General features: G+C 41.6%; 9 protein-coding genes and 2 non-coding genes across 14 annotated transcripts; 6 read left to right on the top strand and 5 right to left on the bottom strand.

The window, feature by feature from the left end:
- Positions 1 to 336: 336 nt before the first annotated feature.
- Positions 337 to 2710, top strand: LOC108113194 (protein arginine N-methyltransferase 7). The gene is made up of 3 exons (XM_017223721.2): positions 337 to 2089; positions 2153 to 2304; positions 2362 to 2710. The coding sequence occupies exons 1-3, from the start codon at positions 380 to 382 to the stop codon at positions 2615 to 2617; spliced, it is 2118 nt and encodes a 705-aa protein (XP_017079210.2). The 5' UTR covers positions 337 to 379; the 3' UTR covers positions 2618 to 2710.
- Positions 2623 to 4438, bottom strand: LOC108113195 (tektin-B1). The gene is made up of 3 exons (XM_017223722.1): positions 4130 to 4438; positions 3443 to 3874; positions 2623 to 3376 (listed from the first exon to the last, which is right to left on the bottom strand). The coding sequence occupies exons 1-3, from the start codon at positions 4339 to 4341 to the stop codon at positions 2719 to 2721; spliced, it is 1302 nt and encodes a 433-aa protein (XP_017079211.1). The 5' UTR covers positions 4342 to 4438; the 3' UTR covers positions 2623 to 2718.
- A 995-nt stretch (positions 4439 to 5433) lies between these two features.
- LOC108113378 (rRNA 2'-O-methyltransferase fibrillarin) lies at positions 5434 to 7450 on the top strand. The gene is made up of 3 exons (XM_017223947.2): positions 5434 to 5533; positions 5653 to 6107; positions 6700 to 7450. The coding sequence occupies exons 1-3, from the start codon at positions 5521 to 5523 to the stop codon at positions 7279 to 7281; spliced, it is 1050 nt and encodes a 349-aa protein (XP_017079436.2). The 5' UTR covers positions 5434 to 5520; the 3' UTR covers positions 7282 to 7450.
- A 352-nt stretch (positions 7451 to 7802) lies between these two features.
- Trnas-uga lies at positions 7803 to 7884 on the bottom strand. The gene has a single exon. It is a non-coding gene; the product is annotated as a tRNA-Ser (tRNA).
- A 497-nt stretch (positions 7885 to 8381) lies between these two features.
- Trnas-uga lies at positions 8382 to 8463 on the top strand. The gene has a single exon. It is a non-coding gene; the product is annotated as a tRNA-Ser (tRNA).
- A 171-nt stretch (positions 8464 to 8634) lies between these two features.
- On the bottom strand, positions 8635 to 13902 carry LOC108113160 (transmembrane protein 53). Of its 3 annotated transcripts, XM_017223672.2 has the most exons (5): positions 13801 to 13902; positions 13317 to 13500; positions 13018 to 13193; positions 9643 to 9924; positions 8635 to 9531 (listed from the first exon to the last, which is right to left on the bottom strand). In XM_017223672.2, exons 2-5 carry the CDS (start codon positions 13429 to 13431, stop codon positions 8941 to 8943), a joined length of 1164 nt encoding a protein of 387 aa, XP_017079161.1. In that variant the 5' UTR covers positions 13432 to 13500; positions 13801 to 13902; the 3' UTR covers positions 8635 to 8940. The 3 variants fall into 3 exon arrangements, with proteins under 3 accessions (XP_017079161.1, XP_017079163.1, XP_017079162.1); XM_017223674.2 differs by lacking the exons at positions 13018 to 13193; positions 13317 to 13500 and having other exon boundaries at positions 13801 to 13887; XM_017223673.2 differs by lacking the exons at positions 13018 to 13193; positions 13317 to 13500; positions 13801 to 13902 and adding an exon at positions 10934 to 11051.
- A 478-nt stretch (positions 13903 to 14380) lies between these two features.
- Positions 14381 to 16953, bottom strand: LOC108112196 (phenoloxidase 3-like). Its single transcript, XM_017222009.2, has 4 exons — positions 15906 to 16953; positions 15739 to 15834; positions 14744 to 15506; positions 14381 to 14676 (listed from the first exon to the last, which is right to left on the bottom strand). The coding sequence occupies exons 1-4, from the start codon at positions 16890 to 16892 to the stop codon at positions 14453 to 14455; spliced, it is 2070 nt and encodes a 689-aa protein (XP_017077498.2). The 5' UTR covers positions 16893 to 16953; the 3' UTR covers positions 14381 to 14452.
- A 1674-nt stretch (positions 16954 to 18627) lies between these two features.
- LOC108112228 (solute carrier family 2, facilitated glucose transporter member 3) lies at positions 18628 to 20713 on the top strand. The gene is made up of 6 exons (XM_017222048.2): positions 18628 to 18717; positions 18774 to 18884; positions 18941 to 19699; positions 19764 to 19976; positions 20036 to 20138; positions 20205 to 20713. Exons 1-6 carry the CDS (start codon positions 18628 to 18630, stop codon positions 20483 to 20485), a joined length of 1557 nt encoding a protein of 518 aa, XP_017077537.2. The 3' UTR covers positions 20486 to 20713.
- A 125-nt stretch (positions 20714 to 20838) lies between these two features.
- LOC108112194 (phenoloxidase 3) lies at positions 20839 to 23539 on the bottom strand. Of its 2 annotated transcripts, none has more exons than XM_017222005.2 (4): positions 22499 to 23539; positions 22333 to 22428; positions 21133 to 21895; positions 20839 to 21065 (listed from the first exon to the last, which is right to left on the bottom strand). In XM_017222005.2, exons 1-4 carry the CDS (start codon positions 23483 to 23485, stop codon positions 20839 to 20841), a joined length of 2073 nt encoding a protein of 690 aa, XP_017077494.2. In that variant the 5' UTR covers positions 23486 to 23539. The 2 variants fall into 2 exon arrangements, with proteins under 2 accessions (XP_017077494.2, XP_041675611.1); XM_041819677.1 differs by having other exon boundaries at positions 20839 to 21075; positions 21137 to 21895.
- An 830-nt stretch (positions 23540 to 24369) lies between these two features.
- LOC108112226 (zinc finger protein 277) lies at positions 24370 to 25849 on the top strand. The gene is made up of 2 exons (XM_017222046.2): positions 24370 to 24649; positions 24703 to 25849. Exons 1-2 carry the CDS (start codon positions 24403 to 24405, stop codon positions 25809 to 25811), a joined length of 1356 nt encoding a protein of 451 aa, XP_017077535.2. The 5' UTR covers positions 24370 to 24402; the 3' UTR covers positions 25812 to 25849.
- Positions 25850 to 26379: 530 nt separating this feature from the next.
- Positions 26380 to 27504, top strand: LOC108113168. Its single transcript, XM_017223685.2, has one exon. The coding sequence runs from the start codon at positions 26446 to 26448 to the stop codon at positions 27022 to 27024; it is 579 nt and encodes a 192-aa protein (XP_017079174.1). The 5' UTR covers positions 26380 to 26445; the 3' UTR covers positions 27025 to 27504.
- The last annotated feature ends 139 nt before the right edge of the window (positions 27505 to 27643 follow it).

Genomic DNA, 27643 nt, shown 5'->3' with positions numbered 1-27643 from the left:
GGCTAACAAAGTATTCAGACTATCGATTTATCGGTAGGCTTTTAATAAATTTCACAGTAAAACACTGCGCTGCCAGATGACAATGTTTTTTAACAAAGTGGCATCCTTACATTTAGATATGGACACATAACTATAGCCAAAGCTTCTGTGCTCGATCCATCTAGCTGTAATGTTTTTCATATCCGTATTTAGAATTAATTAATAAATTTTATATAAAGTTATGCGAACAAAACAGAATAACGTGCTCAAAAACAAAATAATTCTGTAAAATATCTTTATAGCTAAACTAAAATATAGCTATTTAGGGCATTCCAAGAGCGCACCTCACATCAATCGAATTATGCCAGAACTGTGGGAGGTATTTATTTAGCCGGTTTTTATGTTGAGGAATTTTTTGAAGACACGCTTTTTAAGCCGCCGCACTATGTCCTGCTTTTCGCAAGTGATAAACCCGATAACGGGTGAAAACTCCTGGCAGGAGCGAGGCGATGACTACGATTACCATTTAGAGGTGGCCAACGCGGGGTTCGGCGACATGTTGCATGACTGGGAGCGAAACCAGAAGTACTTCGCTGCCTTGAAGAAAACAATCGGCGAAATGAGAAAAGCGGGCAGAGAGGTGCACGTCCTGGATATTGGCACCGGAACCGGAATACTCTCCATGATGGCCCTGGAGGCAGGTGCGGATTCGGTAACCGCCTGCGAGGCCTTCTTACCAATGGCCAATTGCGCGGAAAAAATCCTGGCAGCGAATGGAGTGGGTGACAAGGTACGCCTAATTCGAAAACGTTCCACGGAGATCCTAGTTGGTGAGGACATGCCAAGAAAGGCCAACCTCCTGGTAGCCGAACTTTTGGACACGGAACTAATAGGCGAGGGCGCTATAGGGATCTACAACCATGCCCATGCCGAATTACTCACAGAGGACGCACTTTGTATTCCCTCCCGCGCTAGATGTTACGCTCAAGTGGCCCAATCTCCACTAGCTGCACAGTGGAACAGCCTTAAAACGCTTGCTAACTTAGACGGTGAACCTCTGCTGCAACCGCCTGAGCAGCTTAAGGGATGCCAAGGAGAGGCGGCTCTTCACGACGTTCAGTTGTCTCAGCTTCCAAGCTCCGCCTTCCGCCCGCTTACCGATCCCGTAGAGATCTTCCAGTTTGATTTCCAGCGCAAGGAAGAGAGAGAGAAGAAGCGGGACCAACTATTAAAACTGCAATCCAAACATCCAGGTGCCGCCGAGCTGGTCTTCTACTGGTGGGACATTCAGCTGGATGATGGAGGTGAGATACTGCTCAGTTGTGCTCCTTACTGGGCGCATCCCCAAATTAAAGAACTGGCGGCCGAGAAGGGAAAGGATCATCCGCTGCCTAATGTTGTTCCCTGGCGGGATCATTGGATGCAAGCCATTTACTACATACCCAAGCCTCTGCAGCTGCTCGAGACAGGTAAATCTTTTCACCTGAGCTGTCATCACGATGAGTACTCCCTCTGGTTCGATGCTCGAGAAGAGGTACCAACGAAAAGTGTGCGGCGACACACTTGCTCATGTGACCTGCACATGACTTACTCGCGCAGCAGAATTGGTCAGATCAACCAGTCGCCTCGAAACAAACGCTACCTGCGTTACCTAGAGGAAAATATTGAGGCGGGAAAATCCAATGTATTGGTCCTCGGTAACGGTTGCATGTTAGGCCTGGCGAGCTCTGCTTTGGGAGCTGCTTCTGTCCAACTCCATGAACCACACCGATTCTCTCGAAGATTACTTGAATCTATTGTGCAACACAACCAACTGAAGAATGTCCAGTTTGTGGATAAAGTTGAGGAACTTGAAGACTCGCAGCTGGCTGCCTTTACCCACATCTTTGCAGAACCCTACTTTCTTAATGCCATCCTGCCATGGGACAACTTTTACTTTGGCACCTTGCTTATGAAGGTTAAGGACAGGCTATCGGAAAACGTGATGATTTCGCCATGTTCGGCGAGGATCTATGCTCTACCCGTGGAGTTTCTTGATCTGCACAAGATTCGAGCACCCGTTGGAACTTGTGAGGGATTTGATCTGCGTTTGTTTGACGAAATGGTTGAGGTATATCATCATTTGTTTTAAAATTGATTTTATGAAATGAAATAATGATTTTCTTACTTGCAGAGATCTGCACAGCAGGCCGTGTCCTTGGTGGAAGCCCAGCCCCTTTGGGAATATCCCTGCCGCGCTCTTTCTGAGCCCCAAGAAGTACTCAGTGTAGAGTTCAGCAACTTCAGTGCAGAGCATAACCTGAAAGGAACCATAGAACTGAAGCAGTTAGTAAAATTTGGTAGGATTAATTTCAAAGTTATTAATCTTAATCGTTTTACCAGTGCTGGAACATGCAATGGAGTTGCCTTATGGGTGGACTGGCAATTGGTAGATGACAGCAGTCCCAGATCTGTCGTTAGCAGTGGTCCTAGTGAACCTGTAATTCCCGGCGACTTTGTGAAGTGGGATATGTTCGTGCGACAAGGAGTTCACTTTCCTCGAAAAATCAAAGATGCCTTAACCCACCTCGAATGGAGCACGGAATTTAAACCTCTGCTGGGCGAACTAAACTTTACATTTAGCCAGAAGATGCTATAAACCACTCTGGGAAAATTTATCATTTATTCACAAAAATTTAGACAAATTACAACGAGCAATGAACGTCAGAGTAAAAGCAATGAGTGATATTTAAAAAAAGTCTAGTCCTTGGGAATCTCGTTCTCCATGCGAGTAAGTGTTATGTTCCTATCTGTCTGCGAGGCGTTACTGGTTACTTTGGATCCAAACTCTCCTCCTCTAAGACGCATACGCAGATCCAATGCCCTGATGTCCGTCATCAGAGAGTGCTGCTTGTTCTCCAGATCATCATCGATCCGTTTGCCGTGCTCCTCCAGCAAAAGGAAGTTAGTCTTGCTTGCGTCGATCTGGGCCTGCAGCCTGCGACGGATTTCGCGCAGTTTTTCCACCTCAAGGCAGAGCATGTCGTGTGCCTGATCCATGCACAATTCCATACCAGATCTCTGGGCACGGTTTTCCAGTCGTGTTTCAGCCAGCTTAAGAGCATCGGTTTTGTCACGTAATGCATTCTCCGAGGTACGGATTTCGCACATCGCCTTCTCCATTTCATCCTTCATCTTGAGCTGCTGCCACTCCATTTCGTTTCTAGCCCGTTGGGTCTCGAAAATCCGCTTACGGATGGTGTGTTCAGCCCGCTCCTGTTGAGACTGAAGCATATTGCGCGCTTTCTCGCGGCACACGAACAACGCTTCCCGGATGGCGTACGTATCAGCCAGTTCATTCTCCGCCAGCAGTTTTATGTTTTTCACGTTTTCCAGCCAGGACTCGTATGAGCATGAGCTACGGAAGATAAATTTGGATTATGCATGGGTTACAAACATATAAATTAAATCTGTATTTACTCACTTCTTTGGATTTCTAGTGGGATCCGGCTTGTAGGAAATATTCGCCGAATTGCGATCAAGGGCCAACTGAGAGTTGTCCAACTGCATCGCCTCCACTTTGAACTCAATTTCCAGACCGATCTTGAAGCGCACTTCCTCCAGCCGATTTAGTTTCTCCCATGCCTTCTGGCAACGATCGGCCAGCAGTCTCTGGTTGTTCTCCAGTACGACCAGTTCGTTCTTGATCTCCGTATCAGCCTCATCATAAGTAATCTCCGACCCAAGGCGACCATCTCTCATTGTGAGACACTCGGCAATAACAGAAATAGGGCCCGCTAACGCCTCTAGCTCTCGTTCCGTGGCGTTCTTTTCCTCCTGCAGCAAAAATATCTCGCGTTCAATCCTCTCAAAGGACTTGGAGATTATATCTCTCCAGCGATTCAACTCTGAGATACTGGTACGTAACGAAAGAGGATTTATTAAAAAATAAATGGTTATATTTTTATGTTAAAATTTAACTATCATCAAATGAAAACAAAAAAAAACTTCATTATCTTTTGTAATAATAATCTGTATCTGAATGTATCTAAGAACATCTTGGAATTTTTAAATACTGGGAAAAATCTCTTTGATCATTTTAATGAAATATGAAAGCACGAAAATTGTAGCCCTAAATTAACACCATGTGGAAACTCTTGTATCGACTTACCGATCGGTCAGAGCTTCATTGGTTTCGTAATTGGCCCAGTCGCCTTCGATCCTTGTCTCGTTCCTCAACGATCGTGATGCATGGCGCAGGGCGAAGCCATCTGATCTCCGAGCATCCGCCACATTTCGCATCTGGTTCACCTGGGCGTACCAGTCCGTCAGCGAAATGTGCTGGAGCGGCTTTTCCATCGTTACCACCGAGTGAAAAGCCATTGTGTTAGGAAAATTTGTAACGTAAAACAGCGGGATTTATCTTTAATAAGTTTCAGAAAATGTGTGCTCTCAACTTAAACTCTCAAAGAAGACTGAAATTCTTTTCTGAAACATCGATTTGGAATGGTTGTTTGGTCAACGAACACTAGATCTCCAAGGCGTTTGGGTCATTGCCAAGAACAACGGTCTGTAATTTGTTTGCTAAGGTTGAAGGATACAAAATTTGGCAAATACATGTACATATTTTACTATAGCAACAACAGGAATGAAAGTTCATACATGCATTTATTGAGATAAGGCCCTGGGGCTTATTAAGCAGTTTAAAACTTATAGTTGAGTATTTCTTATAAACTTCAATTAAAAGTTAACTGTAGAACTAGTCGATTTTACCAAGAAATTGCTTTTGTTTACATATTAATGTATATAAATATGTACATACATAAATTGCCCACACAAAAGCATGAACAAACTACTTTAAACAAGAGTAAACGCTATAGTCGAGTGCCGCGACTATAAGATACCCGTTACTGTTGTACACAATTTTAAAATATTCATTTTACTAGTGGAAATTCCCGAAGCGCCACCTATTGTCGGAGAAAGCATGTTGAGTAACTGATAGTGACATCACTGCCCATGTGTAATTAAATTTTTTCATAAATAGCGAAAGATTGTTTCGGTTTGAAAAATCTTTGGTAAATCGGTAGATATTGACAAAAATATGTTATACAAGTGGTATAAAAATGTATATAAAAAAAAATTGGTTTTTAATACTTTTTAAATTAAAATACAAACATTAATAAAGCCAGAGAAAATTTAAAAAATACAAACATATTCAACCATATTGTAAATTATAAATTTTAAAAATGTAATGAAAATAACTATACTCTTAATTATAATTATTATTACTAATAAAGAAATTACCTTTATTTTATGGAACTTATTTAATAATTTGGTTTAAAGCATAGCTAAGGTCATATCGCAGATCCGCACCCAGTATCATATACTTTTCTTTTGGTATTTTTACACAAATATTTCGGTATATTTCCTCTGTTCGTTGGTGCGGTCACCCTAGCGCACACACGTGTTTTTCTTTTCAAGCGTTTTGGTTGCCGCGTGTTAACGGGCCCAATATCATTTCGTTAAAAGTTGTATTAAAAAGTGCAAGTACACCACCTTAAAATGGGCAAACCAGGTGCGCAAAATCGTCCTTTACTAAACCAAATTGAAGCAAGCGCTGCAAATTTTAGTTTGGATCGCTTAACTTAACCTCCTAGTGGGTAAATATTCAAATGCGACTATTTTCTATTGCAGGATTCAGTCCACGCGGTGGCGGCGGCGGCGGCGGTGGAGGAGGTGGCTTCCGTGGGCGTGGCGGCGGCGGTGGAGGTGGTGGCGGTGGTGGCGGATTCGGAGGAGGCGGATTCGGAGGAGGTCGTGGTCGAGGCGGCGGTGGAGATCGTGGTAGCCGAGGCGGATTTGGAGGTGGTCGTGGAGGCGGTGGAGGTCGCGGAGGTGGTGGTGGCCGCGGTGGCTTTGGAGGAAGAGGTGGTGGCGGAGGACGTGGAGGCGGTGGTCGAGGTGGTGGTGGCCGCGGCGGCGGAGGTCGCGGTGGTGGTGCCGGCGGTTTCAAGGCAGGCAAAACGGTCATCATCGAACCTCATCGTCACGAGGGTGTGTTCATTGCACGCGGCAAGGAGGATGCCCTGGTCACCAGGAACTTTGTACCCGGATCCGAAGTCTACGGCGAGAAGCGCATCTCCGTTGAGGTATGTCATCCTTTCCGTTATATTCACAAAATTAACCTCTAGATATCCCTGGCTAATGATGAGGTTGTGCAGGGGTACAGAACATGACATTATGTGGTCATGAGCGTCTATGGCGGCCACCTGTGGCTGTGTGCACTTCAGGTGCACGTAAAGCAGTCCTGGGTGCTCCATGGTCTGCTTAGAACAATGCACAACTGAGGCACTTATCTATCCCAAAACAATCCCAACCCAAACAAATCCACCATTTTGAAAAGTGATTTTGAGATACTTTCAAGCTATTTATCATTGAACAACATGTGTTTGTTAATCTTTTTCAAGGTAAAATCTAGTGCGTTTTAAAAATATTTTTTCAAACTATTACTCATTTTGTGTATAAGTTTCTATTAATTGATAAGTTCTTCAAAAATTAAGAATTTAAATTAAATTTCGCAAGGAACTCGTTAATCTATCTCGGATTTAGAGATCCAAACACATGGCTAAGCAAGGTCCGCTGAATACATTTCCACCTATCATTTCCCACTTCCTTGTTAAACTAATTAAATTAATCAACCTATGAGCACAATATTTAACCATGTTTTGAATTTCTTTACAGTCCAATGGCGAGAAGATCGAGTACCGTGTGTGGAATCCCTTCCGTTCCAAGTTGGCTGCAGCTGTCCTAGGTGGTGTTGAACAGATTCACATGCCACCGGGCTCTAAGGTTCTCTACTTGGGAGCAGCCTCCGGAACGACAGTTTCCCACGTTTCAGATGTTGTAGGACCCGAAGGACTTGTCTACGCCGTGGAGTTCTCCCACCGTTCCGGACGTGATCTTATTAATGTGGCCAAGAAACGCACCAACATCATACCCATCATCGAGGATGCTCGCCATCCGCACAAGTACCGCATGCTGGTTGGCATGGTAGACACGATTTTCGCTGACGTTGCCCAGCCGGATCAGGGCCGTATTGTGGCGCTGAATGCCCAGCACTTCCTGAAGAATGGCGGTCACTTTGTCATCTCGATCAAGGCCTCCTGCATCGACTCAACGGCGCAGCCTGAAGCGGTATTCGCTGCCGAGGTAAAGAAAATGCAGGCTGACAAACTGAAGCCGCAAGAGCAGCTCACGCTAGAGCCTTACGAGAGAGACCACGCCGTCGTCGTCGGCGTATACCGACCACCGCCCAAGCAGTAAGCAGTCATCTTCTGCTTGGTTTAGTTTTAAGGCTATTGTACTAATACAGACGTGTTGTATTAAGTTTCTTTTTAAATATAAAACCATAGTTGTAAAGATAAATCAAAATGCAAACTATTTTTGTAGCAGACGTACAAAATATATTCAGAAACCAAAAGAAAATGTAAAACTCTACCCGAAGTTGTCTGCAGAATGTGGCTGTGGTGACCAAAGATTGGTAATGGGTTTATATGAACCAAGCCGAATTAATTAGGATGCAACTGATTTTAACGGGGCTCATGAAAAAAGATTCATTATTTTAAAATCCGGTTTCCGGATTATCAATTTTTTTGGCCATTTCACAATTTTAACTAGCTATTTAGTTGTTTGAATAAATGGCATTCAGTTTGTAACCAATTTCAGACTTTCAATGACATTAAATATTTTTTTATTTTAATAAAGCACATATAAATAATCACAGGAAAATATAAGAGCATAAAATAATAACATCGTAAATTAATTAAAAAGTAAAAAATTAATCTCGCTGCGGACAGGATTCGAACCTGTGCGGGTAGAACCCAATGGATTTCAAGTCCATCTCCTTAACCACTCGGACACCGCAGCTGTGTCGGCGTAGTGGCAAAGTTCATATAAGACAAAACATCGAGTGTCGTCTCCAACCCCTTCATCTAAAAATTACCAGGGATGGCCAACTATTTTTATGGATGTAAGCCGAGAACTATTCTGGGTTTGTGTCTTGGATTATCTTGTTTAGCTAAAAGGTTTGATGATGTTTTGGGCTCCTGGCTTTGAAGCCTAATGGGCCCAAATAAGAAATATATTGTAAGCTAAACATAATTTTTTTTTACTATCTTTGTTTAGAACTTCCCTTTCAAAATTATTTAGCATATATATATATAGATATATATATATATATATATATATATATATAAACTTCACCTAAAAAATAATAGTGAACAAACTTGTAAGTCACTGTCCTAAAATAAAGCATAACTTTTAAGAAAAGTATTGCCAATTTAATTGCAAAAAGAAAGATGCTTATCCTCATGCAATTATGTAGTCAGAATGATTACATAACGAATAGCCCAGCCTTCGATAAGGCTGCGGTGTCCGAGTGGTTAAGGAGATGGACTTGAAATCCATTGGGTTCTACCCGCACAGGTTCAAGTCCTGTCCGCAGCGGTGTGGTTTGATCTATATTTTTTATTTTTGTTAATATTATTTTGATTCTTCGTTGTGTCTTTGGACTTTTGAATTTAACATACTCCATATATGAGACGTTTATGTATGCAGCTATCTGCTTTATCAGCAGGCTCTTTACTTCATGACTAAGAAAATTATATATAAATCATATATCATTAAAATTACTTTATTTAGCCGTTTTGCAGCGATCTCAAAATATAACAATATAGAGGCGTAGTGCATTTTTCTCTCAGATTATAGAATACGACATTAAGCTTAGCCTAGGAATTTCCCATGCGGGCGTTTGAAGATTCTGCCTCGCGAAAGACACACAGATCATAATCATTCAAAGAGGACATTGGTTTTACTTTTCTTGTTAAACTTTAGGTCTTAGCAGCTAGGGTAAAATCATTTTCGCGTTGATTCTTGAATAAATGTATATCACCGAATTCGTCAGCGGCTCTACGAAAGAGACGTCTACAACTTGGCGCGCTTTGGTACGCCGATGGCCTCTAATACACCGCAGGTCTCCAGATGCTGAAACAGCGTCTGCAGATACTCGTCGCGATGCTTCATGAAGTGGGCAGCATGCTGGGATCGCTCCCAGCACTTAAACGTTACTTTGATGTCCGCTCGCTCCCAGTTCTCACGCACCGCCTGGTTGGAGGATGGTGGACCAATGGGATCGTTGTCGGACACAAAGAACAGCGCTGGAGCTTTGAGCAGTGTGGAGTGGAACATCTGACTGGAGCGCATATAGTGGATGGTAGCTTGGTTGTGGAATGTCTTCATGTGGTACAGCGTATAGTTGCGCAGGGCGCTCTGCATGCGCTCGTTTCTAGGGAAAATCGATTTGGGCACACCCACTGGGATCTCAGTGATGTCGGCGGCGCTGTCCCAAACCTGGCACACGAAACGGTCTAGAATGCTGCCATAGCGATCCATATCGCGAGACATCTGTAGCATGATCTCGCCCAGTTGGTAAGCACCCACGGAGAAACCATGCATTACGATAGGCTCATACGACTTGTTGTTCTCCAGAAATCGTAGAGTTTCAGCGGCCACAACCTGGACATAGGTAAAAAAGGCATTAAAAAGTGAATGATTTAATTAGATAAAAGGTAAGGCACTACTTTGATTCAAAAGCTCCAATGGATCAAAATAATATTTATTTTATACCTGGGTCCCCTTGACCGGCCAGAGGAGTTGCCACGGCGTAATGTGCACCACCACCACATCGAAGCCCATCTCTGTGTAAATCTGTGCATACTTCTTTAGATGCTTTTGCTTGGCCATTAGCCAGGCCATCATTAGGACCAGTGGGTTTCCAGTTGGCTTTTTAAAGGCCAGTGTCTTCGGATCTACCTCGATTTGCGTCTTGTTGCTGGTGTACAGAGTCATGTTCTTGGTAATATCCTGCGAGGATATATACCGGCGATTCTTTGACGGAGCCATGGCGCTCTGAGTGAGAGAAATATTTGTTATTATCTCATTTGGGAAAAGCTGATTTGACATTATTAGTGGGGTTAGCAAAAAATGAATCTTTAAGAACAATAAATAAATGCTATTCACATACATTTCAAATACAATTAACTAAGCAAATATGCATACAATTTTAAACCTCTGTGCTTCACGACTAGCCGTCTAGAACTGTGCTATTTCATAAGCTAATCTCTGTCCCGAACCAAAGTTTGGATAGGTCCAGTCACTAACTGAATAGCTCTCTGATAAGATATGAAAGCTTGAGTGGTTAATATGGTCTGATCGGTCAGACTCTGTCTGTAGATTTACGGTGGCACCATAATCCATGCAAATTCTGGGATATATTTGATATAGTTCTGATTTATCCACGCAATCAGCTGCTGACCTTGAAAAAGTCGCTGAACACGTGATAATAAACAGCTGTGCTTGATAAGATTACTCCAGGTGTCCGTTTGTTTGTTACTGAGTAAGATATTGAATTACTCCGATCACTTTATATATGTTTAAACAATCTATATCACGCCTTAATAAAAAACAGATCTATGTTCCGTGGGGTTCAAATTTTAGTAAGTTAAATCAAACTTTACTGCAATCGTATAATATATACCAAATCGCTTCCGAATAATACTTTTCAGTCACAAATTATCAGAAATTGGCTTAGCAAGCAACAAATTAGCACGAAAGCAACAGACTAAATGAAGGTGGTGCAAAGGTTTTAGGTTCTTTTCCTACATTTCAGCAAGGCTAAACCGACTGATAGCATTCGGGATTCGAAGATAGCCCCGCAAAATCTAACGATAAGCAGTTGCAATTTAGATTAGTGTAGAACAGACGGAACAAATTTGTGACCTTAAAGGTCCCACATAAAATTGTTTAAGGGAAAAAAAAAGATCACATAATTAAGGGGTCCGAATGACCCGATAAAAGAGAGAAACTTTCACTTTAGTTTGACACTTTGAACTTGAACCGAAAGTTCACGGCCACTCACACGTTTCGCGCGATGATAGATTTTAAGCAGAATAATTGCCAATATGACCAGTAATGTTATCTCAATTAGGAAGTCCATATTGAAGATAAAACTAAGCAGGTGCAACGACTTTGACCAACTGACTGATCCACAACATATAGCATATAGACCCAGCGATCCAGTGGAACGATCATAGATAGTTGAGCGGAATTGAGTCGAGCTTACATTCCCCATGGAAAATAGTTATTTCAGCTGATGTGTGTGTATATGGAGGAATATGTTTTTTCTACTCTTTGCGGCATTGGTTTAAATTACATTGCGGCACTGGAAGTCTCGATCCCCTTTGGATAAAGTAAATATATAGACTCGACTAGAAAATACCATTTAAAAAAAACTCTATTGTTTTTAAAAGATTATTGGCTCAATTTTTGTAATGTCCTAGAAAATTCCAGATACTCAGGTGTTTATCTAGACTTTAATACATGAATGCCTATTAAGTAAAATTAAAAAAAAATAATAATTCATTGTTATTAACATCTTAGACCCAAAACACCCTTGAAATTAGGTATAGATATGATTAACTTGCTGTCTGAAAATAAACACAGAACACGAATGTTTGGCGGCTCGGGCGAAAGCTTGGCATTGGGCGCCATTATGATTTGAATCATGGAAAAAGCTGTGTCACATCTCCATGGAGCTTACTGAACGCGAGGGTGGTTCCGAAAATATTTCCAAGGATAAGGGTTTCTGTTCAATAAACTTAATTTTAGGAGAACACCGTTACTAAAATACGAATACCCAATAATTAGCCGGTTAGTTCAAGCGGTTAATGAGCCATTACTAATTGTAGACCAATGGCAAACAACAATTAAAAAAATGTTAAAATATTCACATATATATACATATGCACATAGAGCTTATCGGTACAAATCACCATTGAAGAGGGGGAGAGGTTAGGAGAGATAGACCAAAATCATTTGCCGGGTACAAAGTGCAGGGAATACAATTTACTCAAGCATGCAAATTTCGAAAGTCATAAACTACAAAATGCACAAAATGAAGAAGCGAAAATTTAGCAATTAAAGGTTCAATCGCAGATCAACAGTTGTTCAAAGAAAAAAAGTGATTGGTAGCTGGATTATGAAATACCCTGACAGTTAGAACTTTTCCTAATTTATAGATGGGACTTTAGTCAAACCTAAATCTACCGAATAGCCAAGGTTTTTTTTTAGAAAAATCATTAATTACACAACAAAATTTAAACTGCAGTTGTAAGAGGTAAAATCATGAAAGGCAATGTTTTTTAACGTGCATTTGAATATATAAATATATTTAGGAAAACTATACATTTTACCTACAGCTTTCATCTACGAAGAACTGCAACTGTTGTTAATGCACTATTGTTATTACATATGTACATATAGTATTTTTTTTTAATCTCATCACGGACGTATATATATTTATAAACCTGGATATTTTGTCTTATCTTGCCGATAAGAAGTCTTTTTGTTCATAATATTGTTTAGACATCTACTCATCTAAAAATTTGGCAATGTATTTGTTATGATACACATACCTTTAAAGCCAAAGTTCAGTATTAAACACATGAACCCTGCACTATAAAATGTCGCTTACGGCATATATGGGAATATATACTTTAATGATATTGCAAAAGCCATCATGTAGTTTATCTCATTTTTTCTTGAGATTAAACAGTCTTTTGTTTATAGTTTCTATCTACGTTAAAGCTATATTGTGCAATTTTTTCTTTTAGTTAATGAAAGCCTTTGAGAGGTTTACATTAAAAATTTGGCCTATGTTATAATGCACTTTATTATTATGATTATGATGGATTCAAAAAAAAAATTTACGATTTTAAAATAAATAAAAAGAACAAAATGATTTCTTATGGACAGACGACAATGTCTAGATTTAAACTTCTCTAGATCCAATGATACATGAGTATTTACTTTATACCTATAAAAAGGAACGTATCTTGTAGGTTTACTAATATTATCCTACTATATAATTAGACTTTTAAACTTCTGTTGATTCTGGGAACCTACTAAACCAATGGGATTGATTGTCTCGGAGATTATGCTTACATTTTGAACCTGCTGCTGTTGCTGATGGCCTGTCTGCAAGCTCGAGAAGTTCCGGAACAGCGGGGGCTGGATCTGTCGGGTTTGGGGAACCTTGAGCAATCCCTGGGCTTGGCAGCCTCCGAAAAAGTTATCCGCGTATACATTCTCGTACGGAACGGCTGCCCGACTATTTTGTGCTATTTAATTACGGGTAGTGTGGGATGTGGGCAATGCAGAAGACCAGAAGCGATTATAAATAAAACGGGAGATGCGGAAAATGCAGCAGAATATTTAGATTGAAATTGAGATTAAGACTTTACCGCCGAATGAAAGGCCCACGGCTAAAGTTGCGGCTGTCCGGCCGGCGAAGGGCAAACTCATCGATTTTCTCGCCGCCGTTGCGTAAAATGCAGTGCGGAAAAAGTGTGCAGCCATTATATTGCGGAAAATTGCAGAAATACTTTCACGGGGCGAATACTTTCACAAAAGCGCTTTGGACACAGACTGAAAAATGATTTGCAATGGTTGTCTTTTTTTGTCTCATTTGCGTACTGCACACACACCCACACCTATCACATATGGGCTCACGCACACAGGCACAGGCCAATGCACACGGATTGAACTTTGTACCCACTGCAGACGAGTCTCAATTTGTATTGTTAAATTGATAAATTGAGATTCTGCTTCTAATTCTCTCCCTTGGCTGTGCGAATGTCTGTGAGACAGTGTGTGTGTGTGTGTTGAATCTGTGTATTTATGATTTTTTAATTGGTAACGAACTAAATCGATCGCCGTAACACTTACGCTAACGTCGTGCTCCCGTGTTTCGATTTTTGTTTGCTAAATAATTTCAATCCTGCCCCCGACTACAAACCGCTTGACAGTGCGACCGTTCGCTTAAGTTGCCCTAAGGCCTTTGAAGAAAAACTTTAATATTTTGGTATTTATTGATTTAATATAGTATTTTTCTACACACAAAAAAAAACGAGTTAACCTGAAATGTAAATTTTTTTTATGTTAAAGGTTCCTTTTCGGCAAGTAAGGACATTAATAATATATATATTTTTTATTTGGCCCAAAATCAGGGCATAAAATACCATCAAACATTATAAAAACTGGAGTTTTTAGAGAAGTAAAGCCCTTGATTCCATTAGTTTATTAATAACGGAACGGACTCATTAGTTAGCTGCTAATTAGTAGCATTTGATAGGCGTCTACAATAATAATATTCCAAAGATATAAAGATAATATTAGCTCAGGTGTAAATGTGTGTATATAATAAACAACGAAATTGGTAAGTTAATTATGTGTTTTATAACCTACTTGCACACATACACATTAATGGTGTTATAGAATATTTGGATTTATTAACTTATTGCTGATATCGTATATTTTATAACTATATTCATATCTACGAATTTATTCGTAGAACATAAAGATGAAGTCGATGCTGAGATTAGGAGTTTATCACTTCCGGAAGCTTTTCGGTGCGATTATCATGGGTAATGGTAACTTCCACTGTGCTCATGTTGGAGGTGAGGAAATTCTCCAAAAACTCGGCACCACGACGGGGCTCGCGATCAAACGGGTAGCCCATGGACTTCCGATCCGGGTAGAGGCGATCTCGCAGTCCGCAATACGAAGCGGCATCGCTGCATCCGCACTCAAGGGCTTGGTCATCTTGAAGAACCTGGTGAGATTTGAAGGTCAGCATTTATGATTCGTGTTTAATATTCCTTAAGGGCACTTACCCGATCATCATCATAGTCGGAAATCATGACAAAGAGTTCGAAGCTCAGGCCCTCCGGCCGACCCTTCGGCACCAGCATGTGGTTGGGCCAGCCGCACCCGCAGAAGAAGTTTATCAGCTCCTCTGTAGAATTTTCAGGAGCCGTGTTGCTATCCAGATTGCGGAAAGTGCGCTCGAAGGGAATGGTGACACTCGATTCCTTTGAGTTGCGAGTAAACGTATTGGTTCCGGGAGTCATAGTAACCACAAATTTGTCCAGCTCTACCATCATAAGGCGTTGTTCCGCCAGAGACATGATGCCATTACGATCATCAAGCTTGGGTGCCAGGAAGATTCGCACGTATCCATTTCGTATGCCTTTACTGGAGTTTTCCACATTGATGGTGTAGGTGAATGGGTGGTGCTGGAGATGAGTGAATCGGGCGAACACATTGCCACGGGGCAAGAAGTCAAGGCCGCGTGACATGTCTACATCGGACTCCTGCCAGAAAGTGGTCAACCTATTGGTCTGACCCTGACTCATTACAATTACGCTTTGAACCCTTATGCCCGGAAAGCTCAGGTACTCCTCGGTATAGGCGGGAAGGAGTCGTTTGTGCTCCTGGAACAAGTTGTCGATGAAAGCATGCCACTTATAGAAGACAGGATCGCGCATGGCGGTGGAAGAATCGCCCATCACGCCCGCGCGTTCTAGATGTTTGTTGCTTGGGTCGTGAGAGTACGCTATCATCACGTGGCCCATATTATGTAAGTCGCCGTACTGCAGATTAAGATACAAATACATATAACATTTTTAAATAGTTTATAGATTGTTATAGGTTTGTCATCATAACTGGCCAATCGACAGTGATATAAATTTTTATAAAAAGGGGCAGCAATAAATATTGATGGATTCATACAGAAATTTCATATTTTTTGAACACTCTTATACTTCTTATAAGCGATTTGAAAACTATAAAGCTGTTTTTTCTATGTAAGGATACATCTCTTACCAGTTTACTGTTGATTGTTAGTTCGGAGGCCTCAATAATGTTGCCCAGGATGTCTATGCCCTTTACTTCATCTAGGATAACCTCTTCATTATTTATCTGAAAAGAAAAAAGAGATTGGGAGATACTCTCCTGATGCTCTCCCAGGATGCACGAATGTCAGAACTTACATCCAAAACGTAGCCTTGATGAATTGCTTCATAGATGCGATCGCGCCACCGCTTCATGTCATCGATCCCCACTTTTAGCTCGTTGACAGGGCGGTCAATATCCCTAAGCCGGGTATTATCGAAGCGTGGTGGATAGTCACGACTGGCCACCAGAGAGTTCATCTTGGGGAAGTATCCCTCGGCAATGGGCTCGTCCAAATTGTTGAATGCCTGCACGCGCGCCATGTGGTTGCTCAACCTCTCGGCATTGTAGCGGGCAACAATTTGCTGGTGCATGTAGTAGAACAATTCGCCACGACGGTCCTTATCAACGATACTGCGGTCGTTCGCTTCTATGGGATAGACTAGATGCCAGTGCCAATGGTGTAGGTTAATGCCCAGATCTTCGCGGAAATACCACAGGCGGTGCTCCACCTCGAGATCGGACGCGGTATAGTTAACAGAAATGACGGTGGGAATACGCGCCTCTAATCCTTGCACCACGAACGATTCCTCTCGCATATTACGAAGCACCTTCGAGTCGATGAATCGATCTGGGAAGGTCTGCGAGAAGGAGGGCAGATCCAGGTCCTTGGTGTCCGGTCGATGAAGCAGGGCCACCGACAGGGCGTAGTTAAACATAACTGGGTTAACTCGATCCCTTGCGTACACGGCCACGCTCTGTAGGTCCTCCACGGAGGGCATTTTGGTAAAGATATCAATTAGGTGGGCGGCCTTCTGGCGGTGAGATTTCAGGAACAGAGAGAATTCGTCGAAACGTCCTAAGGTCATGGGGTATCTCAGATTAGGTATTGGGATCTCCTTCACCGAGATATGCTTCTTTTCTCCATCGCCTACTCGTTCTTGTATCTTCTTGCAGATCCTGTTGTAGCGATTTGTCACGTAGGAGTCAGGAACTTGAAACATTGTGCCATTGCCTCCCTTGTCCATGAACACGGGCTCAGTGGGATGTTCGAACAACAGGAGAAGGTTCTTTTTGTCGGCCATGTCTTAATTCCTTAAGGATTTTCTCACGACGTGTTACGGAATTCAGTGGGTAGGAAGGGACTTCACGCGTCGAAACTTCAAAACTGTGATCATGCATTGAGCTGCAAGCCCTATTTATATAAAATTTTGGTTTAACTAACTAAAACTTAGCATGAATCAAGTAAATAAATCATACATTCATTCTGATAATGAATTCCAATCCTATGCCTCAAAGGATTCAGGCTATGATAGGAGTATTCGCAACACAAAAAACGTAAGAAAAAACATTATTATTTTTATTAGTTACGGTTTGAAGCTAATTTATCGGTAAAATTATTATTATTCATTATACGAAATTGGGTAGCTAATAGTCTTGACTGTAAAGGGAATCGGATAGTCGGGACACTCGTCTAAAAAACACTAACAACCAGATGGCAAATATTCAGTTAGCTGTGGGATATTCCAACTGATTGGATAATTTATCAAGTAATTAATAGAGTCTTGATTCATCCATAAATTCCCAGAAAGAGTCACTACTCGTCAAAAAAAATTGGAACTGAACTAAATTAATTAACTTATTTTGGCATAAAAGTTTCGTAATACATTTGATAATACTTTTATTCAAAAGATCATAGCTATGGTAATATGTTTAAAAGCTCTCGTTTATTGGGACTTTTGGTAATTAGTAAGGCAAAAAACTTTCTTAAGCAATCTTTAACAAGTTGACGAGCTGAATCTAAGACATTTAAAATATTTCAAATTATATATTATGAAAAATAAACAAATTGTAAAATAAATAATAGCTTGTCATTTTTAGGGACCTTTACATGAAAGCATGTAAGGTTTTCCTTTAATTAAATAATAACTATAACACTTGTCGAATTTTTTAGATTTTTCTGTAAGTTTTATTATAGGAATTGGCAAAATAAATGTTCCGGCTAGATTATAAATCCTGTATAGTGTGTACATAGCCCAAGAACTAAAAGGAAGCTAGACAGTGTTGCATTTCCTATTGAAAATGGTACAGATTCGCTATCATAGTAACGGGTATCTGTCAGTGGAGAGGCTTTACTATCTTCTGAAAACTTACCCCTTACAGCTCATATGTTAATGTCAATTTAATTTCTTGTTAACTAATTGTCTTATGAGTCTTTTAATCAATTCTAATGGTACTATTTTTAGATGATACATACATACAACAAAAAAATAATCTTAGAATAGAAATGAATATTATTATGTTTACAAATGATATCAAACTATAAAATACTAGTAGGCCAATAAAGGTTTTCCTAGTTATTCTGCTGCACGTGCATCGCACCTCCTACTAATCTAAATTACGACATTTAAGGTAAATGAAAGATAAGTAATGAAGGCGTTTATTGTGGCTTCTGTGAAACAGAGTTGTGGCATATAAATCGGCATTCATCGCCATCGTGACAATGTTTTGATAAAGCAAATAAAGCATCATTTGGCTTGTAATAAATCAAAACCAGTTGCGGATAATTCGTGGGGATGAATGGCACAGCATGTTACTTAAAATAATAGATGTACTATCACCCGCTTTTTCATTATAGACACTGAATGCCATGCCCTTAGCTCATTTGGATGACTTTGACATCGGTTATCTCAGCGTTCCTTAATCTTTGTGGAAAAGATGCCGTCGACGAAGCGAATGATATACGATCTGGGATGATCCACTCAGCACCATTCCGTCCACAAAAGCCCCATAAGAAACGTTTTACCCGCCAGATGCGCAATGGATAAGGGAATAGTCGGCGAATCATTTCAGGAAAGATCATTGAGTTTTTCGGAGGCGCCGCTAATGGCTCGAAAAAATACAAAGCAGGTAAGGAAAAGGATAACAAGTTTTCTGGGATATGTTTAAAAACTCGCCGTTTCCAGGAGGAGCAACCCCAATGGAGCTGGTCCCTTAAGTTGGCGGCTATCGGATCATCGCTCGGTTCAGCGGTTCCAGTGGGATATTGCACCGGTGTGATGAACAGTCCTGCTGAGGTGAGTACACTCACACTTTCCCAGTCTCACATAAGTTCTGCAACACTCTCTCCTAGCTCATGCGTTCCTGGTGCAATGAGACGCTGATCGCCCGCTATGATCTGAACTTGGGTGAGTCAGGACTGGAGTTACTGTGGTCAGCCCTCGTCTCCATATTTCTGGTAGGAGGAGCCATTGGATCTATGACGGGCGCTACAATGGCCAACCGGTTCGGACGTCGCGGCTGTTCCAACATCTGTGGACTCCTTTTGGCTCTGGGAGCCATTTGCTTCTACGCGTGTCGACCCTTGAACTCAGTAGAGTTACTGCTTTTGGGCCGACTGCTGGTTGGATTGGCCGGTGGTCTTCTAACAGCTTTCATGCCCATGTGGCACAGTGAGATCTCGGCTCTTTCCCAGCGCAGCACATTGGCTCCCCTCTGTCCGATGGGTTTGACCTTGGGCGTGGTGGTGGCGCAGGTTTGCAGCCTTCGGTCAGTTCTTGGAAGTCCTGAGAACTGGCACTTCGGCCTCGCCTTTTACGGCATCTTTGTGGTAGTGTGTTACGCTCCCTTTAGATGGTATCCTGAGAGCCCCAAGTGGCTGTATGTAGTTAAGGGACGCAAAGAAGAGTCCCGCCGCCAGCTGCAACAGCTGAGGGGTTACACGGATGGCAGTGCTGCCCTGCAGGCAGAGATGGACGAAATGGAGTTGGAGGCTGCTTCCAAGGTGGAGGCCAGTGGCTTGGTACAGGTGTTGTGCGATCCTCAATTGCGACTGCCGCTGATCATTGTGTGCGCCTATCTCGGTGGCCAACAGCTTTCGGGGATCAACGCAGTAAGTATTGAGTAGGTTCCCGGAGTTCCAAGCAAATGTTTTAAATTTTCGTTCGCCTTCGCAGATTTTCTATTACTCCGTCTCGATCTTCCGCAAGGCGGGACTTTCAGTACAGGCATCTGAGTGGGCCAACCTGGGTGCGGGATCTCTCAATTTGGCCACCTCAATGTTGGGACCCATATTACTAGAACGAGTTAACCGTCGGCCACTGATGCTTTTCTCCACATTTTTCTGCACTGTCTTCCTCTTCCTGTTTGCCATGATGCTGCAATTTATTGTAAGTATAGTAAAGACCAAATGGATACCTATGAAAACTTTTACACCCTTTTCTTTCAGGACAGCTATAGCTGGTTCGCGATGGGATGTGTTGGCTGCATTTTCCTGTACATATTCTTCTTTCAGTTTGGACTTGGCCCTATTCCCTTCTTTATTGGAGCAGGTGAGTTTATTATTCCCTCTAAAAGTTGCCAGGTAACCGACACCTCTTTTTAATCCCTGTTGACAGAAATGTTTGAACTTGCTTCTCGACCAGCCGCCATGTCCTTGGGTAGCGTGGTATACTGGATGTGTAACTTTGTTATTGGAATGGCCTTTCCCACCTTACAAAACTTCTGGGGCGCTTTGGTCTTCCTGCCCTTCTCGGTAACTTGCTTGGTGCTTTTTGTTCTGACGAAACGCTACTTGCCGGAGACTCGAGGACGTGAGCCCTCCGAAGTGGCTCCGCTTGTCGCCTCAGGCTTTAAATCAAAAGTCCTGCTCACTAATCAGGCATCGGACCAATCTTAGAACTCGGATTCCTTTTCTGTCGCTTAGTTCCACCCACTCTTAAACTTCAGATTCCGTGGACTGTCCACTTGTAAAGGAGTATCATAGAAATCATTAACGCTTTTTGTTATCAATTGCTTTAAAAATTGGTATCTTCGTGAATGGATTTCATATATGACATATTCATATAAAATGTAATATATTTAAAATTTATTTCTAAAGTCATAAATAAATCATGTATTAATTCAAAAACAAGTTTTATAGAATTTTTAAAATAATTATTAAAATTGTTTACTCATCGTTTCCATGGCAGTATTAGATTACCTCGATCCCTGATATCCTATACAAACAACGGTAGGGTGGGGCCATTTAGATTAGCAGGAGTTTACTACTTCCGGAAGCTTTTCGATGCGATTATCATGGGTAATGGTAACTTCCACTGTGCTCATGTTGGGGGTGAGGAAATTCTCCAAAAACTCGGCACCACGACGGGGCTCGCGATCAAACGGGTAGCCCATGGACTTCCGATCCGGGTAGAGGCGATCTCGCAGTCCGCAATACGAAGCGGCATCGCTGCATCCGCACTCAAGGGCTTGGTCATCTTGAAGAACCTGGTGAGATTTGAAGGTCAGCATTTACGATTCGTGTTTAATATCCCTTAAGAGCACTTACCCGATCATCATCATAGTTGGAAATCATGACAAAGAGTTCAAAGCTCAAGCCCTCCGGACGACCCTTCGGCACCAGCATGTGGTTGGGCCAGCCGCACCCGCAGAAGAAGTTTATCAGCTCCTCGGTAGAATTTTCAGGAGCCGTGTTGCTATCCAGATTGCGGAAAGTGCGCTCGAAGGGAATGGTGACACTCGATTCCGTGGAGTTGCGAGTAAACGTATTGGTTCCGGGAGTCATAGTAACCACAAATTTGTCCAGCTCTACCATCATAAGGCGTTGTTCCGCCAGAGACATGATGCCATTACGATCATCAAGCTTGGGGGCCAGGAAGATTCGCACGTATCCATTTCGTGTGTCTTTACTGGAGTTTTCCACATCGATGGTGTAGGTGAATGGGTTGTGCTGGAGATGAGTGAATCGGGCGAATACATTGCCACGGGGCAAGAAGTCAAGGCCGCGTGACATGTCCACATCGGACTCCTGCCAGAAAGTGGTCAACCTATTGGTCTGACCCTGGCTCTCCACATTTATGCTTTGAACCCTTATGCCCGGAAAGCTCAGGTACTCCTCGGTATAGGCGGGAAGGAGTCGCTTGTGCTCCTGGAACAAGTTGTCAATGAAAGCATGCCACTTGTAGAAGACAGGATCGCGCATGGCGGTGGAAGAATCGCCCATCACGCCCGCGCTTTCCAGATGTTTGTTGCTTGGGTCGTGGGAGAATGCGATCAACATGTGTCCTTTGTTGTGCAAGTCACCGTACTGCAGATTTAGATAGCCAAAGTAGGAGATAGATAGGAGAATTTCAAATAATAGTAGGAACTAAATTAAGTATTTCTCATTTTAGCCACTCAAATAATCTTAGGCTAGTTTTTAACATTTTAAAATATAACAGATGTTTGATAAAAATCTTAATTTGTTGCTCTTTTATGTTTCGATTATAATCCTTATAGATTGCCATTTTAAACGTAATGATGTTTAGATACTTAAGCTGGCTGGTCAACAACAACATGAGTAATATTATATAAATGACCAATGAAAAGAGAAAATCACCATCACATTTTTATTATATGTTCTTTTTTACTCGTATTGGTATTTGTATTTGAAATCTTTTCGTTATTCATTTTTACCTTATTCTTAATTTTGGCAAGCAATGATTTCAAAAGCTTCGAGTTTTTATCCAAAAATGTGTCTCTTACCAGCTTACTGTTGATTGTTAGTTCAGAGGCCTCAATGATGTTGCCTAGGATGTCGATGCCCTTTACGTCATCCAGGATAACCCTTTCATTATTCATCTGAAAAGAAAAAAAGATTGGGAGATACTCTCCTGATGCTCTCCCAGGATGCACGAATGTCAGAACTTACATCCAAAACGTAGCCTTGGTGAATTGCTTCATAGATGCGATCGCGCCACCGCTTCATGTCATCGATCCCCACTTTTAGCTCGTTGACAGGGCGGTCAATATCCCTAAGCCGGGTATTATCGAAGCGTGGTGGATAGTCACGACTGGCCACCAGAGAGTTCATCTTGGGGAAGTATCCCTCGGCAATGGGCTCGTCCAAATTGTTGAATGCCTGCACCCGCGCCATGTGGTTGCTCAACCTCTCGGCATTGTAGCGGGCAACAATTTGCTGGTGCATGTAGTAGAACAATTCGCCACGACGGTCCTTGTCAACGATACTGCGGTCGTTCGCTTCTATGGGATAGACTAGATGCCAGTGCCAATGGTGTAGGTTAACGCCCAGATCTTCGCGGAAATACCACAGGCGGTGCTCCACCTCGAGATCGGACGCGGTATAGTTAACAGAAATGACGGTGGGAATACGCGCCTCTAATCCTTGCACCACGAACGATTCCTCTCGCATATTACGAAGCACCTTCGAGTCGATGAATCGATCTGGGAAGGTCTGCGAGAAGGAGGGCAGATCCAGGTCCTTGGTGTCCGGTCGATGAAGCAGGGCCACCGACAGGGCGTAGTTAAACATAACTGGGTTAACTCGATCCCTTGCGTACACGGCCACGCTCTGTAGGTCTTCCACCGAGGGCATTTTGGTAAAGATTTCAATTAAGTGGGCGGCCTTCTGGCGATGAGATTTCAGGAACAGCGAGAACTCGTCGGAACGGCCCAATGTCATGGGGTAACTTATATCAGGTACGGGGATCTCTTTCACCGATATATGATTCTTTTCTCCAACGCTAACGCGTCCTTGTATCTTCTTGCAGATGCTGTTGTAGCGATTGGTGACGTAGGAGTCGGGAACCTGGAACATAGTGCCATTGCCGCCCTTGTCCATGAACACGGGCTCAGTGGGATGTTCGAACAGCAGAAGAAGGTTCCTTTTGTCAGTCATGTCTTACAAGGTGGATTTTCTCACGAGTTAATAGGGACTTCACTTGCTGGGACGGCACTTAACGTGTTGAAACTTCAAAACTATGATCACGCCTCGTGCTACCCGCACTATTTATACAACATTTTGGAGTCGCAAACTAGAGCCCTTCATGAATCAGAAGAATTTTTCGATAAAATGTAATCTTAGTAGAACTAAAATCATACTTTCCCGGTGAATCAGTTATCATTATAACTTTTTTTATGTGAATGAATTGTTTTTTTAGAAAAAACAAAACTCCAAATAAAAGAGTTTATTTTCATCATGTTCATAAATATATATTATTAAAAAAATAATATATCAAAACATTTAGAAAAAGCTGGAATCCGTTAAACTATTATAACAGTAAAAGAAAAAATAATTTATAAAACTAATTAAAGTCCTTCTTATTTATTTTTAAGTTTCTAACTTTATGGCACCATTTACTGAAATTAAATGATTATTTATTATTTATTTATTATAAAATTATTATTATTATAAAACTTATTTTGTCACGGTAACAAAACTACGGCTGATTCATAAAAGAATTTCTCATTGTTTTAATCACAGTTAAACTAACTGTTTGAGAATATACAAATATTTGATAAACTAGTAATCACACAACAAAATTTAGAAACCCCAAATCAGGCAAAAACATGGAGTTCCTGAAAAATAATTTATGAAGTCTCATTTCTGGATAATATTTAGGGATATAGTATAAACGCTAAGATCTTAAAATGTTATTTATTTTTATATATTATATTATCAGTAATTCTATATAAACTTTTTTTCAGTGCAGTATGGTATGAATGTACCATATTTAAAAAAAAAGTATATTTCTTAATATCACTTGCGGTCACACTGTTTCTTGGAGTAGGGCAGGAAAACGTAAACATCGTCAAATGGAGCACGAGGTCGTTATTCCTGGAGAGGATGCGTCGTCGGAAAAAATAAAATGTAGTCCGCCTCTCAAACCCTCGGTCAATACGGCCATTAAATGCCTGAAATGTGACAAGGTGTACATATTCCCTGCGGACAAAGACGACTGCCTGGCGCACTTATATCTGGAGCACCGCCTGGTTATTGCCGATGTCGAGGAGATAGCACTACTGGAAGATTATCTGCAACACTGGGAAAAGGAGTTCCACGGTAGGTTAAAGCCTTAAATTCTAAACAGACTAATCAATTAACCCAAAATTAAGACCACGAATTTGAACAATATTGCACAACAATGTTTCTGGATCAACTGCCCGATGGGAAATATGCCAAGAACGAAAAGTACTATTTGTTATGTGATATCCTGCCCCAGGACTACGAACTGCGAAGAAAATTAAAGGAGAAGCGACTGAGTGAAGCCCTCAAGCGTCATCAATTCGAGCTTACAGACAGAAATTTCTCTAAGGAGTGCCTCTTCTGCAGGACCACTATTAAGGGATTGAGGGCAGACTACTTGGACCATCTATTTGACAAACACTTCCTGCTGGTGGGAAAGCCCGAGAAGCTAGTGTACGTGGATGAGCTTCTGGATCACCTGGAGGAGAACCTGAACCGCTTAGTATGTCTCTACTGCGAGAAAATTTTTAGAGATCGACCCACGCTTAAGGAGCACATGCGGAAGAAAGGTCACAAGCGAATCAACCCAAACAGAAGGGAGTATGACAAGTATTTCCTCATAAACTACAATCGTGGACCAACGGCTCCCACTCCTCGAAAGCAGCACCACCAAAAGCGAAGACAGGAGACTGCTTCAGTGTCTACAGTGGCTGATCTCGAAACCGGCAGCGTTGACTTTGACAAGCACTTTGCCCGCCCGGATTCAGATGGGGAACACGATTCGGATTGGTCGGATTGGGCGGCAGATGGAGAGCCGAGTGCCGTTCAGTGCCTGTATTGTACCAATCTTGGGGAGAGTTTCGCCGCCCTAAAGGAGCATATGCAAAATGTCCATCGTTTGGATTTTGACAAGGCCACCAGCTCCCTGAACTTCTACCAACGGGTAAAGGTTGTTAACTATCTGCGCCGGCAAATGTGCATGCTGCGTTGCGTGACTTGTGACCTGCAGTTTGACGAGCAGGAGTTGCTTGTGGAGCACATGGCCCAGGAGTTGCATTGTGGTATTGGAGACAAGGTTAACTGGGATAAGCCAGAGTTTTTCTTTCCCTACATGGAGAACGATGGACTATTGTGTGTGCTGGATGATTCTGCGGGCGATGATCCGGAAGCCGATGTGGTACCCATTATCTCCGAGGATAGTCTCGCGCAGATCAACAAGGATGCGGAGCGCTTGTCCCTTGAGAATTTTAAGCTGTAATGTGTTGAAAAGATTTAGTTTTAAAGAAAACTAAACACATAAGTATGTATATAAGAAAAATAATAAAAGCTTTTTTCTATAAAAAATTAATTTGTTAAAAAAATGAGTAATACTTGTCATAAGAAAGGTTTGTTTTAGACCAAATCCTATTTTAAGTTTCAATCATTACGGCGAGTCATTTCTATACTTATAGTTTTACTCACAATTATTTCGGATTTCTGAAAGCGGACATTTTAAAAAATGTATTATTCATTGAAAGCGAACTGTGCCCCAATTTTCTTTTTAAGCCCTAAAGTTATAATGAATTACATAAATGCAGATTTTTTAATTAAATATATTCGATTTCATCCCAATTTGTTAATATGTTAAAGACGATTTTCAGTAAGATATTTTAAAAAATCTTTATTTGATTTTCTATGTGAAGAGTCCAAGGATCACCCAAGGGTTAATATTATACTCTATTCAGTGTGTACACATTTAACAAGTGCACCTATTATAGCCAATACATATTCCTTATTTAGCAAGCACACTTTCAGTACTGGCGTTGCCACCCTATCAAGAAACATCGATTGTTTTGCAGACTGACATCATTCCCGCAGCAAAGCAACCAAAATAAAGAGAAATTTAACGAAAAATGGAGGCCCTGGACATTTTGGAGAAACGCATCGATGCCCTGACGCGAGTACTCGGACCTGTGCAGGAATCTGAAACGGGAGAAGGCGTTGTCGACGCCCTGTGCTCCGCTCACGCCCTTCTGGGCGAAGCTACTACGGGCAGTGTTCCACTGCAACAATGTGTGAAGAGATCCGGCGAACTGGAGAAGTACTTGGATCCCAACTTTCTTGAGGAACAGCAGCAGGTGCGCTCCAAGGAGGTATACCTGAATGCAGTGGCCCCTGAGCTACATACCCAAGCCGAGCAGCTGGAAAGGATTAGGCAGCTTGAACCTGCTCTGGGAGCGGAGTACTTCCGCAGCATTCCCGCCGAATGCCTGGAGCAGCTGAAGGGCATCACACAGAACAATGGGGAGTACGCCCAGCAAAGCGAACTCATCGAGGAGAGCCTTGTTTTGGCCATGAAGCGGTACGGCGAGATTCAGGCGGGACTCCTCAGCTCCTTGGATGCGATGAGTGATCGGTTGGACCAGGTGGAAGAGCGCATGGAGCAGAGGAAGCGGGCGGAACTTAACAAGGATGTGCCGCCTAAAGACTGAGCGGTTATCGCTCCAAAGACTGCTGAAAGTATTTTATACGACCCCTTTCCGAATCCTTTCCTAGTCAAATCTAGGCTAAAGGTTTAGATAAGATATATCTATCGAAATCATCCTAGCTATTTGGAAGTTATATTTGAGCAGAAATCAAGCCAGTTTGATAGGAATTGGAAATGGAATATGGGATATTAGATTTTCTAACCACTGATTGTCGAAAAGTGGCTAATGATGCTCTTTCAATTGTAAGTTTTCTTTTAAAAATTATTTAATAATAGCACAATAAACAAAATTACAAAACGAATCAAATACAACTGCGATCTAATCAAAGTCTTTTCTAATTAAGATAAATACCAAACCTATGTGATCCCAATATTATTATTTAAAGTAAACCGTTTTCAAAATATCCCAAATTCCTTCTTTGATAATTTTATGAAAGTTGTTTTTTAAGAGCTAACACAATAAACTATATCCAATTAAATACAACATTTTCAGATTAATTGATAAATATGTTTCTAATTTTTTAAAACATTTAAAAATCAAACAAAATTGGCGAAAAATAATACAATAAGAAATGACAATTTCAAGGAACATAGAAAATACTTACTTACTTATCAAAAAAAAA

Source organism: Drosophila eugracilis, unplaced genomic scaffold (genome assembly GCF_018153835.1).
Source record: "Drosophila eugracilis isolate 14026-0451.02 unplaced genomic scaffold, ASM1815383v1 contig_90, whole genome shotgun sequence".
Lineage (NCBI taxonomy): Eukaryota > Metazoa > Arthropoda > Insecta > Diptera > Drosophilidae > Drosophila > Drosophila eugracilis.
Note: the sequence above shows the minus strand (reverse complement) of the source record. Positions and strands in the feature narration are given on the sequence as shown.

Coding starts and splice junctions, on each gene's coding strand:
- LOC108112196 (XM_017222009.2), bottom strand. CDS start 16,892: ATGGCCGACAAAAAGAACCTTCTCCTGTTGTTCGAACATCCCACTGAG. Junction 15,507..15,738: donor TAACAATCAACAGTAAACTG/GTAAGAGATGTA, acceptor CTTAATCTGCAG/TACGGCGACTTACATAATAT. Junction 14,677..14,743: donor CTATGATGATGATCGGGTAA/GTGCCCTTAAGG, acceptor AGGTTCTTCAAG/ATGACCAAGCCCTTGAGTGC.
- LOC108112226 (XM_017222046.2), top strand. CDS start 24,403: ATGGAGCACGAGGTCGTTATTCCTGGAGAGGATGCGTCGTCGGAAAAA. Junction 24,650..24,702: donor CTGGGAAAAGGAGTTCCACG/GTAGGTTAAAGC, acceptor CCCAAAATTAAG/ACCACGAATTTGAACAATAT.
- LOC108113195 (XM_017223722.1), bottom strand. CDS start 4,341: ATGGCTTTTCACTCGGTGGTAACGATGGAAAAGCCGCTCCAGCACATT. Junction 3,875..4,129: donor AATGAAGCTCTGACCGATCG/GTAAGTCGATAC, acceptor GTTACGTACCAG/TATCTCAGAGTTGAATCGCT. Junction 3,377..3,442: donor CCCACTAGAAATCCAAAGAA/GTGAGTAAATAC, acceptor TATCTTCCGTAG/CTCATGCTCATACGAGTCCT.
- LOC108113168 (XM_017223685.2), top strand. CDS start 26,446: ATGGAGGCCCTGGACATTTTGGAGAAACGCATCGATGCCCTGACGCGA.
- LOC108113194 (XM_017223721.2), top strand. CDS start 380: ATGTTGAGGAATTTTTTGAAGACACGCTTTTTAAGCCGCCGCACTATG. Junction 2,090..2,152: donor TGTTTGACGAAATGGTTGAG/GTATATCATCAT, acceptor TCTTACTTGCAG/AGATCTGCACAGCAGGCCGT. Junction 2,305..2,361: donor GGAACCATAGAACTGAAGCA/GTTAGTAAAATT, acceptor TCGTTTTACCAG/TGCTGGAACATGCAATGGAG.
- LOC108112194 (XM_041819677.1), bottom strand. CDS start 23,485: ATGACTGACAAAAGGAACCTTCTTCTGCTGTTCGAACATCCCACTGAG. Junction 22,429..22,498: donor ACCAAGGCTACGTTTTGGAT/GTAAGTTCTGAC, acceptor TTTTCTTTTCAG/ATGAATAATGAAAGGGTTAT. Junction 21,896..22,332: donor TAACAATCAACAGTAAGCTG/GTAAGAGACACA, acceptor CTAAATCTGCAG/TACGGTGACTTGCACAACAA.
- LOC108113378 (XM_017223947.2), top strand. Junction 6,108..6,699: donor AGAAGCGCATCTCCGTTGAG/GTATGTCATCCT, acceptor ATTTCTTTACAG/TCCAATGGCGAGAAGATCGA.
- LOC108112228 (XM_017222048.2), top strand. CDS start 18,628: ATGGATAAGGGAATAGTCGGCGAATCATTTCAGGAAAGATCATTGAGT. Junction 18,885..18,940: donor TGATGAACAGTCCTGCTGAG/GTGAGTACACTC, acceptor ACTCTCTCCTAG/CTCATGCGTTCCTGGTGCAA. Junction 20,139..20,204: donor TCCCTTCTTTATTGGAGCAG/GTGAGTTTATTA, acceptor CCCTGTTGACAG/AAATGTTTGAACTTGCTTCT.
- LOC108113160 (XM_017223672.2), bottom strand. CDS start 13,431: ATGGCTGCACACTTTTTCCGCACTGCATTTTACGCAACGGCGGCGAGA. Junction 9,925..13,017: donor AACAGCAGCAGGTTCAAAAT/GTAAGCATAATC, acceptor TCTCTCACTCAG/AGCGCCATGGCTCCGTCAAA. Junction 9,532..9,642: donor GGCCGGTCAAGGGGACCCAG/GTATAAAATAAA, acceptor ACCTATGTCCAG/GTTGTGGCCGCTGAAACTCT.